General features: G+C 44.5%; 1 protein-coding gene across 1 annotated transcript in view; it reads right to left on the reverse strand.

Moving 5' to 3' along the window:
* Window positions 1–11,012: 11,012 nt before the first annotated feature.
* Window positions 11,013–23,536, reverse strand: part of LOC123997395 (gamma-aminobutyric acid receptor subunit gamma-3) — a 299,209-nt gene continuing 286,685 nt past the window's right edge. Inside the window, exons 8-9 of the mRNA XM_046301574.1 lie at window positions 19,098–19,300; window positions 11,013–11,303 (exon numbers count right to left, since the gene is read on the reverse strand). Of these exons, the coding sequence (XP_046157530.1) occupies window positions 11,013–11,303; window positions 19,098–19,300 (494 nt within the window). The remainder of the gene's footprint in view (window positions 11,304–19,097; window positions 19,301–23,536) is intronic.

Consider the following 23,536-nt stretch of genomic DNA (forward strand, 5'->3'; position numbering starts at 1 on the left):
CGTGGGCCTAGTCACAATGTGGGCCTAGTCACAACGTGGGCCTAGTCACAATGTGGGCCTAGTCACAACGTGGGCCTAGTCACAATGTGGGCCTAGTCATAACGTGGGCCTAGTCACAATGTGGGCCTAGTCACAATGTGGGCCTAGTCACAATGTGGGCCTAGTCACAACGTGGGCCTAGTCACAATGTGGGCCTAGTCACAATGTGGGCCTAGTCACAATGTGGGCCTAGTCACAACGTGGGCCTAGTCACAACGTGGGCCTAGTCACAACGTGGGCCTAGTCACAATGTGGGCCTAGTCACAACGTGGGCCTAGTCACAATGTGGGCCTAGTCACAACGTGGGCCTAGTCACAACGTGGGCCTAGTCACAATGTGGGCCTAGTCATAACGTGGGCCTAGTCACAACGTGGGCCTAGTCACAACGTGGGCCTAGTCACAACGTGGGCCTAGTCACAATGTGGGCCTAGTCACAATGTGGGCCTAGTCACAACGTGGGCGTAGTCACAATGTGGGCCTAGTCACAATGTGGGCCTAGTCACAACGTGGGCCTAGTCACAACGTGGGCCTAGTCACAAGGTGGGCCTAGTCACAATGTGGGCCTAGTCACAACGTGGGCCTAGTCACAACGTGGGCCTAGTCACAATGTGGGCCTAGTCACAACGTGGGCCTAGTCACAACGTGGGCCTAGTCACAACGTGGGCCTAGTCACAACGTGGGCCTAGTCACAATGTGGGCCTAGTCACAACGTGGGCCTAGTCACAACGTGGGCCTAGTCACAATGTGGGCCTAGTCATAACGTGGGCCTAGTCACAACGTGGGCCTAGTCACAACGTGGGCCTAGTCACAACGTGGGCCTAGTCACAACGTGGGCCTAGTCACAACGTGGGCCTAGTCACAACGTGGGCCTAGTCACAATGTGGGCCTAGTCACAATGTGGGCCTAGTCACAACGTGGGCCTAGTCACAATGTGGGCCTAGTCACAATGTGGGCCTAGTCACAACGTGGGCCTAGTCACAACGTGGGCGTAGTCACAACGTGGGCCTAGTCACAACGTGGGCCTAGTCACAACGTGGGCCTAGTCACAATGTGGGACTAGTCACAACGTGGGCCTAGTCACAACGTGGGCCTAGTCACAATGTGGGCCTAGTCACAATGTGGGCCTAGTCACAATGTGGGCCTAGTCACAACGTGGGCCTAGTCACAACGTGGGCCTAGTCATAAAGTGGGCCTAGTCACAACGTGGGCCTAGTCACAATGTGGGCCTAGTCATAACGTGGGCCTAGTCATAACGTGGGCCTAGTCACAACGTGGGCCTAGTCACAACGTGGGCCTAGTCATAACGTGGGCCTAGTCACAATGTGGGCCTAGTCACAATGTGGGCCTAGTCATAACGTGGGCCTAGTCATAACGTGGGCCTAGTCATAACGTGGGCCTAGTCATAACGTGGGCCTAGTCACAACGTGGGCCTAGTCACAACGTGGGCCTAGTCACAACGTGGGTCTAGTCACAACGTGGGCCTAGTCACAACGTGGGCCTAGTCATAACGTGGGCCTAGTCACAACGTGGGCCTAGTCACAACGTGGGCCTAGTCACAACGTGGGCCTAGTCATAACATGGGCCTAGTCATAACGTGGGCCTAGTCATAACGTGGGCCTAGTCACAACGTGGGCCTAGTCACAACGTGTCTCTCACAACGAGCCCCAAATCTGAGCTTCTGTAAAAGTGCTCTCAGATCTTCGGATGAATGAAACTTAAGATGATACATTTAAAACTAAATAATAATAATCAGGGCCTTTAAATGAATCAATACTTCGCAAAAATGTGAAATCGGGAATGTATCCCTTATTTACACGTGCTATTTCAGCCAATTCATATTTTTTATTTTATTTTTGGGGGATTTATATAAAACTATAATTAGATATTTGACACAGTACTTAATAATATGGGCATTAAAACATGTCAAGACAGGGTTGATGTGCTGTCCCAACTGTCTTATCCCACAGGGCATTAAAGCATGTCAAGACAGGGGTGATGTGCTGTCAAACTGTCTTATGTCTCCGGGCATTAAAGCATGTCAAGACAGGGTTGATGTGCTGTCCCAACTGTCTTATCCCACAGGGCATTAAAGCATGTCAAGACAGGGTTGATGTGCTGTCCCAACTGTCTTATGTCTCCGGGCATTAAAGCATGTCAAGACAGGGTTGATGTGCTGTCCCAACTGTCTTATCCCACAGGGCATTAAAACATGTCAAGACAGGGTTGATGTGCTGTCCCAACTGTCTTATGTCTCCGGGCATTAAAGCATGTCAAGACAGGGTTGATGTGCTGTCCCAACTGTCTTATCCCACAGGGCATTAAAACATGTCAAGACAGGGTTGATGTGCTGTCCCAACTGTCTTATCCCACAGGGCATTAAAGCATGTCAAGACAGGGTTGATGTGCTGTCCCAACTGTCTTATCCCACAGGGCATTAAAGCATGTCAAGACAGGGTTGATGTGCTGTCCCAACTGTCTTATGTCTCCGGGCATTAAAACATGCAGTTAAATGAACTCAACTTCTTTGTGACATGAACATAATAATGCTTAGTTATTATTATTATTATTAGTTATTACAACGGCAAATTATTCATTAAGAAACATAAAATGAAAACCATTGAGGGACCACAGCAGTAATCAGTCAAAACTCGGCCACTCGTCCTTTAGCCTTTCTGCTACAAACCCCTGTTGAGGAAGAGGCACTGTGGATGGTTGTGAATATCCCTTATAGGCAACTGTACCCACTGGTTTTGACTGACAGCTGGGTGACACCATCTTGCATCTTAAAACACTCTCTTAAAACTCTTTGAGATCATGGTCTTGACAGAGAGAATTTGTGGTTGCTGTGCAAAGCAACATTTCTTTGTCCTCTCACCTCCACACAAGACAGTCCAGTGTCTGTGAAGGGTCTGTGTGTATCAAGACAGTCCAGTGTCTGTGAAGAGTCTGTGTGTATCAAGACAGTCCAGTGTCTGTGAAGGGTCTGTGTGTATCAAGACAGTCCAGTGTCTGTGAAGGGTCTGTGTGTATCAAGACAGACCAGTGTCTGTGAAGGGTCTGTGTGTATCAAGACAGTCCAGTGTCTGTGAAGGGTCTGTGTGTATCAAGACAGTCCAGTGTCTAAGAAGAGTCTGTGTGTATCAAGACAGTCCAGTGTCTAAGAAGAGTCTGTGTGTATCAAGACAGTCGAGTGTCTGTGAAGAGTCTGTGTGTATCAAGACAGTCCAGTGTCTGTGAAGGGTCTGTGTGTATCAAGACAGTCCAGTGTCTGTGAAGGGTCTGTGTGTATCAAGACAGTCCAGTGTCTGTGAAGGGTCTGTGTGTATCAAGACAGACCCGTGTCTGTGAAGGGTCTGTGTGTATCAAGACAGTCCAGTGTCTGTGAAGGGTCTGTGTGTATCAAGACAGTCCAGTGTCTAAGAAGGGTCTGTGTGTATCAAGACAGTCCAGTGTCTGTGAAGGGTCTGTGTGTATCAAGACAGTCCAGTGTCTGTGAAGAGTCTGTGTGTATCAAGACAGTCCAGTGTCTAAGAAGAGTCTGTGTGTATCAAGACAGTCCAGTGTCTGTGAAGAGTCTGTGTGTATCAAGACAGTCCAGTGTCTGTGAAGAGTCTGTGTGTATCAAGACAGTCCAGTGTCTGTGAAGAGTATGTGTGTATCAAGACAGTCCAGTGTCTGTGAAGGGTCTGTGTGTATCAAGACAGTCCAGTGTCTGGGAAGGGTCTGTGTGTATCAAGACAGTCCAGTGTCTGTGAAGGGTCTGTGTGTATCAAGACAGTCCAGTGTCTGTGAAGGGTCTGTGTGTATCAAGACAGTCCAGTGTCTGTGAAGGGTGTGTGTGTATCAAGACAGTCCAGTGTCTGTGAAGAGTCTGTGTGTATCAAGACAGTCCAGTGTCTGTGAAGGGTCTGTGTGTATCAAGACAGTCCAGTGTCTGTGAAGGGTCTGTGTGTATCAAGACAGTCCAGTGTCTGTGAAGAGTCTGTGTGTATCAAGACAGTCCAGTGTCTGTGAAGAGTCTGTGTGTATCAAGACAGTCCAGTGTCTGTGAAGAGTATGTGTGTATCAAGACAGTCAAGTGTCTGTGAAGGGTCTGTGTGTATCAAGACAGTCCAGTGTCTGTGAAGGGTCTGTGTGTATCAAGACAGTCCAGTGTCTGTGAAGGGTCTGTGTGTATCAAGACAGTCCAGTGTCTGTGAAGAGTCTGTGTGTATCAAGACAGTCCAGTGTCTAAGAAGAGTCTGTGTGTATCAAGACAGTCGAGTGTCTGTGAAGAGTCTGTGTGTATCAAGACAGTCCAGTGTCTGTGAAGGGTCTGTGTGTATCAAGACAGTCCAGTGTCTGTGAAGGGTCTGTGTGTATCAAGACAGTCCAGTGTCTGTGAAGGGTCTGTGTGTATCAAGACAGACCAGTGTCTGTGAAGGGTCTGTGTGTATCAAGACAGTCCAGTGTCTGTGAAGGGTCTGTGTGTATCAAGACAGTCCAGTGTCTAAGAAGAGTCTGTGTGTATCAAGACAGTCCAGTGTCTGTGAAGGGTCTGTGTGTATCAAGACAGTCCAGTGTCTGTGAAGAGTCTGTGTGTATCAAGACAGTCCAGTGTCTGTGAAGAGTCTGTGTGTATCAAGACAGTCCAGTGTCTAAGAAGAGTCTGTGTGTATCAAGACAGTCCAGTGTCTGTGAAGAGTCTGTGTGTATCAAGACAGTCCAGTGTCTGTGAAGGGTCTGTGTGTATCAAGACAGTCCAGTGTCTGTGAAGGGTCTGTGTGTATCAAGACAGTCCAGTGTCTGTGAAGGGTCTGTGTGTATCAAGACAGTCCAGTGTCTGTGAAGGGTCTGTGTGTATCAAGACAGTCCAGTGTCTGTGAAGGGTCTGTGTGTATCAAGACAGTCCAGTGTCTGTGAAGAGTCTGTGTATCAAGACAGTCCAGTGTCTGTGAAGAGTCTGTGTGTATCAAGACAGTCCAGTGTCTGTGAAGAGTATGTGTGTATCAAGACAGTCCAGTGTCTGTGAAGGGTCTGTGTGTATCAAGACAGTCCAGTGTCTGTGAAGGGTCTGTGTGTATCAAGACAGTCCAGTGTCTGTGAAGAGTCTGTGTGTATCAAGACAGTCCAGTGTCTGTGAAGGGTATATGTGTATCAAGACAGTCCAGTGTCTGTGAAGAGTCTGTGTGTATCAAGACAGTCCAGTGTCTGTGAAGAGTCTGTGTGTATCAAGACAGTCCAGTGTCTGTGAAGTGTATGTGTGTATCAAGACAGTCAAGTGTCTGTGAAGGGTCTGTGTGTATCAAGACAGTCCAGTGTCTGTGAAGGGTCTGTGTGTATCAAGACAGTCCAGTGTCTAAGAAGAGTCTGTGTGTATCAAGACAGTCCAGTGTCTGTGAAGGGTCTGTGTGTATCAAGACAGTGCAGTGTCTGTGAAGGGTCTGTGTGTATCAAGACAGTCCAGTGTCTGTGAAGAGTCTGTGTGTATCAAGACAGTCCAGTGTCTGTGAAGAGTCTGTGTGTATCAAGACAGTCCAGTGTCTGTGAAGAGTATGTGTGTATCAAGACAGTCAAGTGTCTGTGAAGGGTCTGTGTGTATCAAGACAGTCCAGTGTCTGTGAAGGGTCTGTGTGTATCAAGACAGTCCAGTGTCTGTGAAGGGTCTGTGTGTATCAAGACAGTCCAGTGTCTGTGAAGAGTCTGTGTGTATCAAGACAGTCCAGTGTCTAAGAAGAGTCTGTGTGTATCAAGACAGTCGAGTGTCTGTGAAGAGTCTGTGTGTATCAAGACAGTCCAGTGTCTGTGAAGGGTCTGTGTGTATCAAGACAGTCCAGTGTCTGTGAAGGGTCTGTGTGTATCAAGACAGTCCAGTGTCTGTGAAGGGTCTGTGTGTATCAAGACAGACCAGTGTCTGTGAAGGGTCTGTGTGTATCAAGACAGTCCAGTGTCTGTGAAGGGTCTGTGTGTATCAAGACAGTCCAGTGTCTAAGAAGGGTCTGTGTGTATCAAGACAGTCCAGTGTCTGTGAAGGGTCTGTGTGTATCAAGACAGTCCAGTGTCTAAGAAGAGTCTGTGTGTATCAAGACAGTCCAGTGTCTGTGAAGAGTATGTGTGTATCAAGACAGTCCAGTGTCTGTGAAGGGTCTGTGTGTATCAAGACAGTCCAGTGTCTGTAAAGGGTCTGTGTGTATCAAGACAGTCCAGTGTCTGTGAAGGGTCTGTGTGTATCAAGACAGTCCAGTGTCTGTGAAGGGTCTGTGTGTATCAAGACAGTCCAGTGTCTGTGAAGGGTCTGTGTGTATCAAGACAGTCCAGTGTCTGTGAAGAGTCTGTGTGTATCAAGACAGTCCAGTGTCTGTGAAGAGTCTGTGTGTATCAAGACAGTCCAGTGTCTGTGAAGAGTATGTGTGTATCAAGACAGTCCAGTGTCTGTGAAGGGTCTGTGTGTATCAAGACAGTCCAGTGTCTGTGAAGGGTCTGTGTGTATCAAGACAGTCCAGTGTCTGTGAAGAGTCTGTGTGTATCAAGACAGTCCAGTGTCTGTGAAGGGTCTGTGTGTATCAAGACAGTCCAGTGTCTGTGAAGAGTCTGTGTGTATCAAGACAGTCCAGTGTCTGTGAAGAGTCTGTGTGTATCAAGACAGTCCAGTGTCTGTGAAGAGTATGTGTGTATCAAGACAGTCAAGTGTCTGTGAAGGGTCTGTGTGTATCAAGACAGTCCAGTGTCTGTGAAGGGTCTGTGTGTATCAAGACAGTCCAGTGTCTGTGAAGGGTCTGTGTGTATCAAGACAGTCCAGTGTCTGTGAAGAGTCTGTGTGTATCAAGACAGTCCAGTGTCTAAGAAGAGTCTGTGTGTATCAAGACAGTCCAGTGTCTGTGAAGAGTCTGTGTGTATCAAGACAGTCCAGTGTCTGTGAAGGGTCTGTGTGTATCAAGACAGTCCAGTGTCTGTGAAGGGTCTGTGTGTATCAAGACAGTCCAGTGTCTGTGAAGGGTCTGTGTGTATCAAGACAGACCAGTGTCTGTGAAGGGTCTGTGTGTATCAAGACAGTCCAGTGTCTGTGAAGGGTCTGTGTGTATCAAGACAGTCCAGTGTCTAAGAAGAGTCTGTGTGTATCAAGACAGTCCAGTGTCTGTGAAGGGTCTGTGTGTATCAAGATAGTACAGTGTCTGTGAAGAGTCTGTGTGTATCAAGACAGTCCAGTGTCTGTGAAGAGTCTGTGTGTATCAAGACAGTCCAGTGTCTAAGAAGAGTCTGTGTGTATCAAGACAGTCCAGTGTCTGTGAAGAGTATGTGTGTATCAAGACAGTCCAGTGTCTGTGAAGGGTCTGTGTGTATCAAGACAGTCCAGTGTCTGTGAAGGGTCTGTGTGTATCAAGACAGTCCAGTGTCTGTGAAGGGTCTGTGTGTATCAAGACAGTCCAGTGTCTGTGAAGGGTCTGTGTGTATCAAGACAGTCCAGTGTCTGTGAAGGGTCTGTGTGTATCAAGACAGTCCAGTGTCTGTGAAGAGTCTGTGTGTATCAAGACAGTCCAGTGTATGTGAAGAGTCTGTGTGTATCAAGACAGTCCAGTGTCTGTGAAGAGTATGTGTGTATCAAGACAGTCCAGTGTCTGTGAAGGGTCTGTGTGTATCAAGACAGTCCAGTGTCTGTGAAGGGTCTGTGTGTATCAAGACAGTCCAGTGTCTGTGAAGGGTCTGTGTATCAAGACAGTCCAGTGTCTGTGAAGGGTCTGTGTGGATCAAGACAGTCCAGTGTCTGTGAAGGGTCTGTGTGTATCAAGACAGTCCAGTGTCTGTGAAGAGTCTGTGTGTATCAAGACAGTCCAGTGTCTGTGAAGGGTCTGTGTGTATCAAGACAGTCCAGTGTCTGTGAAGGGTCTGTGTGTATCAAGACAGTCCAGTGTCTGTGAAGGGTCTGTGTGTATCAAGACAGTCCAGTGTCTGTGAAGGGTCTGTGTGTATCAAGACAGTCCAGTGTCTGTGAAGGGTCTGTGTGTATCAAAACAGTCCAGTGTCTGTGAAGAGTCTGTGTGTATCAAGACAGTCCAGTGTCTGTGAAGAGTCTGTGTGTATCAAGACAGTCCAGTGTCTGTGAAGGGTCTCTGTGTATCAAGACAGTCCAGTGTCTGTGAAGAGTCTGTGTGTATCAAGACAGTCCAGTGTCTGTGAAGGGTCTGTGTGTATCAAGACAGTCCAGTGTCTGTGAAGGGTCTGTGTGTATCAAGACAGTCCAGTGTCTGTGAAGAGTCTGTGTGTATCAAGACAGTCCAGTGTCTAAGAAGAGTCTGTGTGTATCAAGACAGTCGAGTGTCTGTGAAGAGTCTGTGTGTATCAAGACAGTCCAGTGTCTGTGAAGGGTCTGTGTGTATCAAGACAGTCCAGTGTCTGTGAAGGGTCTGTGTGTATCAAGACAGTCCAGTGTCTGTGAAGGGTCTGTGTGTATCAAGACAGACCAGTGTCTGTGAAGGGTCTGTGTGTATCAAGACAGTCCAGTGTCTGTGAAGGGTCTGTGTGTATCAAGACAGTCCAGTGTCTAAGAAGAGTCTGTGTGTATCAAGACAGTCCAGTGTCTGTGAAGAGTCTGTGTGTATCAAGACAGTCCAGTGTCTGTAAAGGGTCTGTGTGTATCAAGACAGTCCAGTGTCTGTGAAGGGTCTGTGTGTATCTTCTTGTGATACCAGAAATTCAGAAAGACGTTTCCTGACCAGGTTGTGTCTTCATTTTCAGCTCATTGCTTTACGTAAAACTTGAGTTATTTTGGTGTTTACCCTTTAAAGTCTTGTTGTTTCTCTCTCTCTGGTCTTAATGTCCATGGCACCTCTCTCTCTCGGGTCATAATGTCCATGGCACCTCTCTCTCTCTCTCTCTGGTCTTAATGTCCATGGCACCTCTCCCTCTCTCTCTCTCTGGTCATAATGTCCATGGCACCTCTCCCTCTCTCTCTGGTCTTAATGTCCATGGCACCTCTCTCTCTCTCTGGTCTTAATGTCCATGGCACCTCTCTCTCTCTCTCTCTCTGGTCTTAATGTCCATGGCACCTCTCTCTCTCTGGTCTTAATGTCCATGGCACCTCTCTCTCTCTCTGGTCTTAATGTCCATGGCACCTCTCTCTCTCTGGTCTTAATGTCCATGGCACCTCTCTCTCTCTCTCTCTGGTCTTAATGTCCATGGCACCTCTCTCTCTCTCTCTCTGGTCATAATGTCCATGGCACCTCTCTCTCTCTGGTCTTAATGTCCATGGCACCTCTCTCTCTCTCTGGTCTTAATGTCCATGGCACCTCTCTCTCTCTGGTCTTAATGTCCATGGCACCTCTCTCTCTCTCTGGTCTTAATGTCCATGGCACCTCTCTCTCTCTCTCTCTCTCTCTCTCTCTCTCTCTCTCTCTCTCTCTCTCTCTCTCTCTCTCTCTCTCTCTCTCTCTCTCTCTCTCTCTCTCTCTCTCTCTCTCTCTCTCTCTCTCTCTCTCTCTCTCTCTCTCTCTCTCTCTCTCTCTGGTCTTAATGTCCATGGCACCTCTCTCTCTCTCTCTCTGGTCTTAATGTCCATGGCACCTCTCTCTCTCTCTCTCTGGTCTTAATGTCCATGGCACCTCTCTCTCTCTCTGGTCTTAATGTCCATGGCACCTCTCTCTCTCTCTCTCTGGTCTTAATGTCCATGGCACCTCTCTCTCTCTCTCTCTGGTCTTAATGTCCATGGCACCTTTCTCTCTCTCTGGTCTTAATGTCCATGGCACCTCTCTCTCTCTCTCTGGTCTTAATGTCCATGGCACCTCTCTCTCTCTGGTCTTAAAGTCCATGGCACCTCTCTCTCTCTCTCTGGTCTTAATGTCCATGGCACCTCTCTCTCTGGTCTTAAAGTCTATGGCACCCCTCTCCCTCTCTCTCTGGTCTTAATGTCCATGGCACCTCTCTCTCTCTCTGGTCTTAATGTCCATGGCACCTCTCTCTCTCTGGTCTTAATGTCCATGGCACCTCTCTCTCTTTCTGGTCTTAATGTCCATGGCACCTCTCTCTCTCTGGTCTTAATGTCCATGGCACCTCTCTCTCTCTCTCTCTCTCTGGTCTTAATGTCCATGGCACCTCTCTCTCTCTCTCTCTCTCTCTCTCTGGTCTTAATGTCCATGGCACCTCTCTCTCTCTCTGGTCTTAATGTCCATGGCACCTCTCTCTCTCTGGTCTTAATGTCCATGGCACCTCTCTCTCTGGTCTTAATGTCCATGGCACCTCTCTCTCTCTATCTGGTCTTAATGTCCATGGCAACTCTCTCTCTGCTCTTAATGTCCATGGCACCTCTCTCTCTGGTCTTAATGTCCATGGCACCTCTCTCTCTCTGGTCTTAATGTCCATGGCACCTCTCTCTCTGGTCTTAATGTCCATGGCACCTCTCTCTCTCTATCTGGTCTTAATGTCCATGGCAACTCTCTCTCTGGTCTTAATGTCCATGGCACCTCTCTCTCTCTCTCTCTCTGGTCTTAATGTCCATGGCAACTCTCTCTCTGGTCTTAATGTCCATGGCACCTCTCTCTCTCTCTCTCTCTGGTCTTAATGTCCATGGCACCTCTCTCTCTGGTCTTAATGTCCATGGCACCTCTCTCTCTCTCTCTGGTCTTAATGTCCATGGCACCTCTCTCTCTGGTCTTAAAGTCTATGGCACCCCTCTCCCTCTCTCTCTGGTCTTAATGTCCATGGCACCTCTCTCTCTCTCTGGTCTTAATGTCCATGGCACCTCTCTCTCTCTCTGGTCTTAATGTCCATGGCACCTCTCTCTCTCTCTGGTCTTAATGTCCATGGCACCTCGCTCTCTCTCTGGTCTTAATGTCCATGGCACCTCTCTCTCTCTCTGGTCTTAATGTCCATGGCACCTCTCTCTCTCTCTGGTCTTAATGTCCATGGCACCTCTCTCTCTGGTCTTAAAGTCTATGGCACCCCTCTCCCTCTCTCTCTCTCCAGGTTGCTGAAGGTATATATAGCCTTCCCAGTACAGCCTGCTAAAGGTACAGATAGCTGACCCAGTAGACTACGTTAAACAGAATGAAGGATGTGGGGAAGAAGACCCTAGAATAAGCGTCCAGCTCCAGGATATCTATGTGGATCCGTCCTTTCCTCCATCCGCCTCCTCTACACTCATCGTAACAACAGAAGAAGCTCTGGCAGTCCTTCCCGTCCAGGCACTCATAGACACAGGCGTCCTCAAATTCCTGCCAGTATAGGTTGTTATACGTGGAGTTGTTCAACTTGATCACCGTAGGGGCAGGTCCCACTTCCAACACTGAGTAGTTCTGGAGACAGACAGACAGACAGACAGACAGACAGACAGACAGACAGACAGACAGACAGACAGACAGACAGACAGACAGACAGACAGACAGACAGACAGACAGACAGACAGACAGACAGACAGACAGACAGACAGACAGACAGACAGACAGACAGACAGACAGACAGACAGACAGACAGACAGACAGACAGACAGACAGACAGACAGACAGACAGACAGACAGACAGACAGACAGACAGACAGACAGACAGACAGACAGACAGACAGACAGACAGACAGAGAGAGAGAGAGAGAGACAGAGAGAGAGAGAGAGAGAGGGAGAGAGACAGAGAGAGACATACAGACAGACAGACAGAGGGGGAAAGATAGGAGACTTGGTTAGTGGAGTGACTCTCTTGGAGCGTACTGGCAGAACACAGAGATCATATCATGTTTGAGAGGAACGAAGTGCACCGTCATGTGTTGAGTCTGAGCATTCAGCATCCAGAGAGGACTGTCAATCAGATCTGGGAGCATCCATGACTGTGTCGCTATATGGTGCCCCACTTTTGACCACAACCCACAGGGCCCATAGAGAATCCCATAGAGAATCCCATAGAGAAACCCATAGAGAAACCCATAGGGAAACCCATAGGGAAACCCATAAGGAAACCCATAGAGAAACTCATAGAGAAACCCATAGGGAAACCCATAGAGAAACCCATAGGGAATCCCATAGAGAAACCCATAGGGAAACCCTTAGAGGAACCCATAGGGCTCATAGGGAAACCCTTAGAGAATCCCATAGAGAAACCCATAGGTAAACCCATAGAGGAACTCATAGGGCTCATAGGGAAACCCATAGAGAAACCCATAGGGCTCATAGAGAATCCCATAGAGAAACCCATAGGGAAACCCATAGAGAAACCCATAGGGCTCATAGGGAAACCCAGAGAGAAACCCATAGAGAAACCCATAGGGAAACCCAGAGAGAAACCCATAGAGAAACCCATAGAGCTCATAGGGAAACCCATAGAGAAACCCATAGAGAAACCCATAGGGCTCATAGGAAAACCCATAGGGCTCATAGAGAAACCCATAGGGAAACTCAGAGAAACCCATAGGGAAACCCATAGGGCTCATAGATAAACCCATAGAGAAACCCATAGATAAACCCATATGGCTCATAGGGAACCCCAGAGAGAAACCCATAGGGCTCATAGGGAAACCCATAGGGCTCATAGGGAAACCCAGAGAGAAACCCATAGAGAAACCCATAGAGAAACCCAAAGGGCTCATAGGGAAACCCATAGGGCTCATAGAGAAACCCATAGAGAAACCCATAGAGCTCATAGGGAAACCCATAGAGAAACCCATAGAGAAACCCATAGGGCTCATAGGAAAACCCATAGGGCTCATAGAGAAACCCATAGGGAAACTCAGAGAAACCCATAGGGAAACCCATAGGGCTCATAGATAAACCCATAGAGAAACCCATAGATAAACCCATATGGCTCATAGGGAAACCCAGAGAGAAACCCATAGGGCTCATAGGGAAACCCATAGGGCTCATAGGGAAACCCAGAGAGAAACCCATAGAGAAACCCATAGAGAAACCCATAGGGCTCATAGGGAAACCCATAGGGCTCATAGAGAAATCCATAGATAAACCCATAGGGCTCATAGAGAAACCCATAGAGAAATCCATAGAGAAACCCATAGGGCTCATAGGGAAACCCATAGGGCTCATAGGGAAACCCAGAGAGAAACCCATAGGGCTCATAGGGAAACCCATAGGGCTCATAGGGAAACCCAGAGAGAAACCCATAGAGAAACACATAGGGCTCATAGGGAAACCCATAGGGCTCATAGGGAAACCCAGAGAGAAACCCATAGAGAAACCCATAGAGCTCATAGGGAAACCCATAGGAAACCCATAGGGCTCATAGATAAACCCATAGAGAAACCCATAGATAAACCCATATGGCTCATAGGGAAACCCAGAGAGAAACCCATAGGGCTCATAGGGAAACCCATAGGGCTCATAGGGAAACCCAGAGAGAAACCCATAGAGAAACCCATAGAGAAACCCATAGGGCTCATAGGGAAACCCATAGGGCTCATAGAGAAATCCATAGATAAACCCATAGGGCTCATAGAGAAACCCATAGAGAAATCCATAGAGAAACCCATAGGGCTCATAGGGAAACCCATAGGGCTCATAGGGAAACCCAGAGAGAAACCCATAGGGCTCATAGGGAAACCCATAGGGCTCATAGGGAAACCCAGAGAGAAACCCATAGAGAAACCCATAGGGCTCATAGGGAAACCCATAGGGCTCATAGGGAAACCCAGAGAGAAACCCATAGAGAAACCCATAGAGCTCATAGGGAAACCCATAGAGAAACCCATAGGGCTCATAGAGAATCCCATAGAGAAACCCATAGGGAAACCCATAGAGAAACCCATAGGGCTCATAGGGAAACCCAGAGAGAAACCCATAGAGAAACCCATAGGGCTCATAGAGAAACCCATAGGGAAACTCAGAGAAACCCATAGGGAAACCCATAGGGCTCATAGATAAACCCATAGAGAAACCCATAGATAAACCCATATGGCTCATAGGGAAACCCAGAGAGAAACCCATAGGGCTCATAGGGAAACCCATAGGGCTCATAGGGAAACCCAGAGAGAAACCCATAGAGAAACCCATAGAGAAACCCATAGGGCTCATAGGGAAACCCATAGGGCTCATAGGGAAACCCATAGGGCTCATAGGGAAACCCAGAGAGAAACCCATAGAGAAACCCATAGAGTTCATAGGGAAACCAATAGAGAAACCCATAGAGCTCATAGGGAAACCAATAGAGAAACCCATAGGGCTCAGCTCATAGGGAAACCCATAGAGAAACCCATAGGGCTCATAGGGAAACCCATAGGGCTCATAGGGAAACCCATAGGGCTCATAGGGAAACCCAGAGAGAAACCCATAGGGCTCATAGGGAAACCCATAGGGCTCATAGGGAAACCCAGAGAGAAACCCATAGAGAAACCCATAGAGAAACCCATAGGGCTCATAGGGAAACCCATAGGGCTCATAGGGAAACCCAGAGAGAAACCCATAGAGAAACCCATAGAGAAACCCATAGGGCTCATAGGGAAACCCATAGGGCTCATAGGGAAACCCAGAGAGAAACCCATAGAGAAACCCATAGAGCTCATAGGGAAACCCATAGAGAAACCCATAGGGCTCATAGGGAAACCCATAGGGCTCATAGGGAAACCCATAGGGCTCATAGGGAAACCCAGAGAGAAACCCATAGAGAAACCCATAGAGTTCATAGGGAAACCAATAGAGAAACCCATAGAGCTCATAGGGAAACCAATAGAGAAACCCATATGGCTCATAGGGAAACCCATAGGGCTCATAGGGAAACCCATAGGGCTCATAGGGAAACCCAGAGAGAAACCCATAGGGCTCATAGGGAAACCCATAGGGCTCATAGGGAAACCCAGAGAGAAACCATAGAGAAACCCATAGAGAAACTCATAGGGCTCATAGGGAAACCCATAGGGCTCATAGGGAAACCCAGAGAGAAACCCATAGAGAAACCCATAGAGAAACCCATAGGGCTCATAGGGAAACCCATAGGGCTCATAGGGAAACCCAGAGAGAAACCCATAGAGAAACCCATAGAGCTCATAGGGAAACCCATAGAGAAACCCATAGGGCTCATAGAGAATCCCATAGAGAAACCCATAGGGAAACCCATAGAGAAACCCATAGGGCTCATAGGGAAACCCAGAGAGAAACCCATAGAGAAACCCATAGGGAAACCCAGAGAGAAACCCATAGAGAAACCCATAGAGCTCATAGGGAAACCCATAGAGAAACCCATAGCGAAACCCATAGGGCTCATAGGAAAACCCATAGGGCTCATAGAGAAACCCATAGGGAAACTCAGAGAAACCCATAGGGAAACCCATAGGGCTCATAGATAAACCCATAGAGAAACCCATAGATAAACCCATATGGCTCATAGGGAAACCCAGAGAGAAACCCATAGAGAAACCCATAGGGAAACCCAGAGAGAAACCCATAGAGAAACCCATAGAGCTCATAGGGAAACCCATAGAGAAACCCATAGAGAAACCCATAGGGCTCATAGGAAAACCCATAGGGCTCATAGAGAAACCCATAGGGAAACTCAGAGAAACCCATAGGGAAACCCATAGGGCTCATAGATAAACCCATAGATAAACCCATAGATAAACCCATATGGCTCATAGGGAAATCCAGAGAGAAACCCATAGGGCTCATAGGGAAACCCATAGGGCTCATAGGGAAACCCAGAGAGAAACCCATAGAGAAACCCATAGAGAAACCCATAGGGCTCATAGGGAAACCCATAGAGAAATCCATAGAGAAACCCATAGGGCTCATAGGGAAACCCTTAGAGAAACCCATAGGGCTCATAGGGAAACCCATAGGGCTCATAGAGAAACCCATAGAGAAACCCTTAGAGAAACCCATAGGGCTCATAGAGAAACCCATAGAGGAACCCATAGAGAAACCCTTAGAGAAACTCATAGGGCTCATAGGAAAACCCATAGAGAAACCTATAGGGCTCATAGGGAAACCCATAGGGCTCATAGGGAAACCCATAGGGCTCATAGGGAAACCCATAGAGGAACCCATAGAGGAACCCATAGGGCTTTGGTCAAAAGTAGTGGATGGCGTAAGGAATAGGGTTTTATTTGGGATAGACACCAGGTCTCCAAATCTCTGACCTCATTCACAGGCTTTAAGAGGAGGGCATATCACATACACCTATCAATATGAGACAGAGCTGAGCAGCAACACAGACCCTGTCAATATGAGACAGAGCTGAGGTGTCCAGTAACACCCTAAAACAGCTTCAGAGATGTCTAGTAACACCCTAAAACAGCTTCAGAGATGTCTAGTAACACCCTAAAACAGCTTCAGAGATGTCTAGTAACACCCTAAAACAGCTTCAGAGATGTCTAGTAACACCCTAAAACAGCTTCAGAGATGTCTAGTAACACCCTAAAACAGCTTCAGAGATGTCTAGTAACACCCTAAAACAGCTTCAGAGATGTCTAGTAACACCCTAAAACAGCTTCAGAGATGTCTAGTAACACCCTAAAACAGCTTCAGAGATGTCTAGTAACACCCTAAAACAGCTTCAGAGATGTCTAGTAACACCCTAAAACAGCTTCAGAGATGTCCAGTAACATAACAGAGCCTTTGTTAGAACACAGTCAATGTGGTTATAAGAAAGAAACAGACAAATAAATAATTTAGGTAACTTTAGAAGGCCGCTGTACAAATTTAAAAATATACCGCAGAGGTTCCTAAAATAACCTTTTCATATATATATATATATATATATATATATAGTATTAATAATGAAGGAGGGATGGCGGACCAGGCTCTGACTAATATATAGTATTAATAATGAAGGAGGGAGGGGGGACCAGGCTCTGACTAATATATAGTATTAATAATGAAGGAGGGAGGGAGGACCAGTCTCTGACTAATATATAGTATTAATAATGACGAAGGGAGGGCTCTGACTAATATATAGTATTAGTAATGAAGGAGGGAGGGCTCTGACTAATATAGAGTATTAGTAATGAAGGAGGGAGGGCTCTGACTAATATACAGTATTAATAATGAAGGAGGGAGGGCTCTGACTAATATATAGTATTAATAATGGAGGGATGGCGGACCAGGCTCTGACTAATATATAGTATTAATAATGAAGGAGGGAGGGAGGACCAGTCTCTGACTAATATATAGTATTAAAAATGAAGGAGGGAGGGCTCTGACTAATATATAGTATTAATAATGGAGGTGGGAGGCTCTGACTAATATACAGTATTAATAATGGAGGTGGGGGGCTCTGACTAATATATAGTATTAAAAATGAAGGAGGGAGGGAGGACCAGGCTCTGACTAATATATAGTATTAATAATGGAGGGATGGCGGACCAGGCTCTGACTAATATATAGTATTAATAATGGAGGGAGGGCTCTGACTAATATATAGTATTAAAAATGAAGGAGGGAGGGCTCTGACTAATATATAGTATTAATAATGGAGGTGGGGGGCTCTGACTAATATATAGTATTAATAATGAAGGAGGGGGGCTCTGACTAATATATAGTATTAATAATAGTATTAATAATGAAGGAGGGGGGCTCTGACTAATATATAGTATTAATAATGAGGGAGGGCTCTGACTAATATATAGTATTAATAATGGAGGTGGGGGGCTCTGACTAATATATAGTATTAATAATGAAGGAGGGTTGGCGGACCAGTCTCTGACTAATATATAGTATTAATAATGAAGGAGTGAGGGAGGACCAGGCTCAGACTAATATATAGTATTAATAATGAAGGAGGGATGGCGGACCAGTCTCTGACTAATATATAGTATTAATAATGAAGGAGTGAGGGAGGACCAGGCTCTGACTAATATATAGTATTAATAATGAAGGAGGGAGGGAGGACCAGTCTCTGACTAATATATAGTATTAATAATGAAGGAGGGAGGGCTCTGACTAATATATAGTATTAATAATGAAGGAGGGAGGGCTCTGACTAATATATAGTATTAATAATGAAGGAGGGAGGGCTCTGACAAATATATAGTATTAATAATGAAGGAGGTAGGGCTCTGACTAATATATAGTATTAATAATGAAGGAGGGAGGGCTCTGACTAATATATAGTATTAGTAATGAAGGAGGGAGGGCTCTGACTAATATATAGTATTAATAATGAAGGAGGGAGGGCTCTGACTAATATATAGTATTAATAATGAAGGAGGGAGGGCTCTGACAAATATATAGTATTAATAATGAAGGAGGGGGGGGGGACCAGGCTCTGACTAATATATAGTATTAAAAATGAAGGAGGGAGGGCTCTGACTAATATATAGTATTAGTAATGAAGGAGGGAGGGCTTTGACTAATATATAGTATTAATAATGAAGGAGGGAGGGCTCTGACAAATATATAGTATTAATAATGAAGGAGGGGGGAGGACCAGGCTCTGACTAATATATAGTATTAAAAATGAAGGAGGGAGGGCTCTGACTAATATATAGTATTAGTAATGAAGGAGGGAGGGCTTTGACTAATATATAGTATTAATAATGAAGGAGGGAGGGCTCTGACTAATATATAGTATTAATAATGAAGGAGGAGGTTTCTGACTAATATATAGTATTAATAATGAAGGAGGGAGGGCTCTGACTAATATATAGTATTAATAATGAAGGAGGAGGTTTCTGACTAATATATAGTATTAGTAATGAAGGAGGGAGGACAGACCAGGCTCTGACTAATATATAGTATTAATAATGAAGGAGGGAGGGAGGGCCTTCCTGGGTCTAGGGCTCTATCTTACCATTCTCTGGGTCTTCCTGGGTCTAGGGCTCTATCTTACCATTCTCTGGGTCTTCCTGGGTTTAGGGCTCTATCTTACCATTCTCTGGGTCTTCCTGGGTCTAGGGCTCTATCTTACCATTCTCTGGGTCTTCCTGGGTCTAGGGCTCTATCTTACCATTCTCTGGGCCTTCCTGGGTTTAGGGCTCTATCTTACCATTCTCTGGGCCTTCCTGGGTCTCGGGCTGTGGGTGTATCTTACCATTCCTGGGTCTTCCTGGGTTTAGGGTTGCGGCTCTATCTTACCATTCTCTGGGTGTTCCGTGGTCTGGGTCTTGGGCTCTATCTTACCATTCTCTGGGTGTTCCGTGGTCTGGGTCTTGGGCTCTATCTTACCATTCTCTGGGTGTTCCGTGGTCTGGGTCTTGGGCTGGCACCGTATGAATAGTAGTTGAGTGTGGCATACTCCATCAACGCAGCGAACACAAACAGGAAACACACAGTGACGAAGAGGTCCATGGCCGTCACGTAGGAAACCCTGGGAAGTGACGTCCTTGCCACTGTGCTCAGAGTGGTCATGGTCAACACCGTGGTTATCCCTGGATAGGAAAGACATGTTTCAGTTCTGTTTCTGGTTGCTGTACTATAAATTCAACACCCACTTTCTCCACAGCCTTTCAATACAGTTTCTTTCAGTAGAGCATCTTACCAGTACACCATCTTACCAGTACACTATTTTTCAGTACACTATCTTTCAGTACAGTATCTTACCAGTACACTATCTTTCAATACAGTATCTTACCAGTACATTATCTTTCAGTACACTATCTTTCAGTACACTATCTTTTAGTACACTATCTTTCAGTACACTATCTTTCAGTACACTATCTTTTAGTACACTATCTGTCAGTACACTATCTTTCAGTACATTATCTTTCAGTACACTATCTTTCAGTACACTATCTTACCAGTACACTATCTTTCAGTACACTATCTTTCAGTACATTATCTGTCAATACACTATCTTCCAGTACACTATCTTTCAGTACACTATCTTTCAGTACACTATCTTCCAGTACACTATCTTCCAGTACACTATCTTTCAGTACACTATCTTTCAGTACACTATCTGTCAGTACACTATCTTTCAGTACACTATCTTCCAGTACACTATCTTTCAGTACACTATCTTTCAGTACACTATCTGTCAGTACACTATCTTTCAGTACACTATCTTCCAGTACACTATCTTTCAGTACACTATCTTTCAGTACACTATCTTCCAGTACACTATCTTTCCACTATCTTTCAGTACACTATCTTCCAGTACACTATCTTTCCACTATCTTTCCACTATCTTTCAGTACACTATCTTTCAGTACACTATCTTCCAGTACACTATCTTTCCACTATATTTCAGTACACTATCTTCCAGTACACTATCTTTCCACTATCTTTCAGTACACTATCTTTCAGTACACTATTTTCCAGTACACTATCTTTCAGTACACTATCTTTCAGTACACTATCTTTCAGTACACTATCTTTACACTATCTTTCAGTACACTATCTTTCAGTACACTATCTTCCAGAACACTATCTTTCAGTACACTATCTTCCAGTACACTATCTTTCAGTACACTATCTTTCAGTACACTATCTTTCAGTACACTATCTTTCAGTACACTATCTTTCAGTACACTATCTTTCAGTACACTATCTTTCAGTACACTATCTTTCAGTACACTATCTTTCAGTACACTATCTTTCAGTACACTATCTTTCAGTACACTATCTTTCAGTACACTATCTTTCAGTACACTATCTTTCAGTACACTATCTTTCAGTACACTATCTTCCAGTACACTATCTTTCAGTACACTATCTTTCAGTACACTATCTTTCAGTACACTATCTTTCAGTACACTATCTTTCAGTACACTATCTTTCAGTACACTATCTTACAGTACACTATCTTCCAGTACACTATCTTTCAGTACACTATCTTTCAGTACACTATCTTACAGTACACTATCTTCCAGTACACTATCTTTCAGTACACTATCTTTCAGTACACTATCTTTCAGTACACTATCTTTCAGTACACTATCTTACCAGTACACTATCTTTCAGTACACTATCTTTCAGTACACTATCTGCCAGTACACTATCTTTCAGTACACTATCTTTCAGTACACTATCTTCCAGTACACTATCTTTCAGAACACTATCTTTCAGTACACTATCTTCCAGTACACTATCTTCCAGTACACTATCTTTCAGTTCACTATCTTTCAGTACACTATCTTACCAGTACACTATCTTTCAGTACATTATCTGTCAGTACACTATCTTTCAGTACACTATCTTTCAGTACATTATCTGTCAGTACACTATCTTTCAGTTCACTATCTTTCAGTACACTATCTTACCAGTACACTATCTTTCAGTACATTATCTTTCAGTACACTATCTTTCAGTACACTATCTTTCAGTACACTATCTTTCAGTACACTATCTTTCAGTCAGTACACTATCTTTCAGTATCTTTCAGTTCACTATCTTTCAGTACACTATCTTTCCAGTACACTATCTTTCAGTACATTATCTTTCAGTACACTATCTTTCAGTACACTATCTTTCAGTACACTATCTTTCAGTACACTATCTTTCAGTACACTATCTTTCAGTACACTATCTTTCCATCTTTCAGTACACTATCTTTCAGTACACTATCTTTCAGTACACTATCTTACCAGTACACTATCTTTCAGTACACTATCTTTCAGTACACTATCTTTCAGTACACTATCTTTCAGTACACTATCTTTCAGTACACTATATTTCCACTATCTTTCAGTACACTATCTTTCAGTACACTATCTTTTAGTACACTATCTTTCAGTACACTATCTTTCAGTACACTATCTTACCAGTACACTATCTTTCAGTACACTATCTTACCAGAACACTATCTTCAGTACACTATCTTTCAGTACACTATCTTTCAGTACACTATCTTCCAGTACACTATCTTTCAGTACACTATCTTTCAGTACACTATCTTTCAGTACACTATCTTTCAGTACACTATCTTTCCACTATCTTTCAGTACACTATCTTTCAGTACACTATCTTTCACTCTCTTTCAGTACATTATCTTTCAGTACACTATCTTTCAGTACACTATCTTACCAGTACACTATCTTTCAGTACACTATCTTACCAGAACACTATCTTTCAGTACACTATCTTCCAGTACACTATCTTTCAGTACACTATCTTTCAGTACACTATCTTTCAGTACACTATCTTTCAGTACACTATCTTACCAGTACACTATCTTTCAGTACACTATCTTTCAGTACACTATCTTCCAGTACACTATCTTTCAGTACACTATCTTTCAGTACACTATCTGCCAGTACACTATCTTTCAGTACACTATCTTTCAGTACACTATCTTCCAGTACACTATCTTTCAGTACACTATCTTTCAGTACACTATCTTCCAGTACACTATCTTCCAGTACACTATCTTTCAGTTCACTATCTTTCAGTACACTATCTTACCAGTACACTATCTTTCAGTACATTATCTGTCAGTACACTATCTTTCAGTACACTATCTTTCAGTACATTATCTGTCAGTACACTATCTTTCAGTACACTATCTTTCAGTATATTATCTTTCAGTACACTATCTTTCAGTACACTACATTTCAGTACACTATCTTTCAGTACACTATCTTTCAGTACACTATCTTCCAGTACACTATCTTTCCACTATCTTTCAGTACACTATCTTTCCACTATCTTTCAGTACACTATCTTTCAGTACACTATCTTTCAGTATATTATCTTTCAGTACACTATCTTCCAGTACACTATCTTTCCACTATCTTTCAGTACACTATCTTTCAGTACACTTTCTTTCAGTACACTATCTTTCCACTATCTTTCAGTACACTATCTTTCCACTATCTTTCAGTACACTATCTTTCAGTACACTATCTTTCAGTATACTATCTTTCAGTACACTATCTTCCAGTACACTATCTTTCCACTCTTTCAGTACACTATCTTCCAGTACACTAGTACACTTTTTCAGTACACTATCTTTCAGTACACTGTCATACTTTCTTTCAGTACACTATCTTTCAGTACACTATCTTTCAGTACACTATATTTCCACTATCTTTCAGTACACTATCTTTCAGTACACTATCTTTTAGTACACTATCTTTCAGTACACTATCTTTCAGTACACTATCTGTCAGTACACTATCTTTCAGTACACTATCTTCCTGTACACTATCTTTCAGTACACTATCTTTCACTATCTTTCAGTACACTATCTTTCCAGTACACTATCTTTCCACTCAGTACACTATCTTTCAGTACACTATCTTTCAGTACACTATCTTTCAGTACACTATCTTTCAGTACACTATCTTTCAGTACACTATCTTACCAGTACACTACCTTTCAGTACACTATCTTCCAGTACACTATCTTTCAGTACACTATCTTTCAGTACACTATCTTTCAGTACACTATCTTTCAGTACACTATCTTAGTACACTATCTTTCAGTACACTATCTTTCAGTACACTATCTTTCAGTACACTATCTTTCAGTACACTATCTTCCGGTACACTATATTTCAGTACACTATCTTACCAGTACACTATCTTTCAGTACACTATCTTACCAGAACACTACCTTTCAGTACACTATCTTCCAGTACACTATCTTTCAGTACACTATCTTTCAGTACACTATCTTTCAGTACACTATCTTTCAGTACACTATCTTACCAGTACACTATCTTT

The sequence above is a fragment of the Oncorhynchus gorbuscha genome, linkage group LG15 (assembly GCF_021184085.1).
Source record: "Oncorhynchus gorbuscha isolate QuinsamMale2020 ecotype Even-year linkage group LG15, OgorEven_v1.0, whole genome shotgun sequence".
In the NCBI taxonomy this organism is placed as follows: domain Eukaryota; kingdom Metazoa; phylum Chordata; class Actinopteri; order Salmoniformes; family Salmonidae; genus Oncorhynchus; species Oncorhynchus gorbuscha.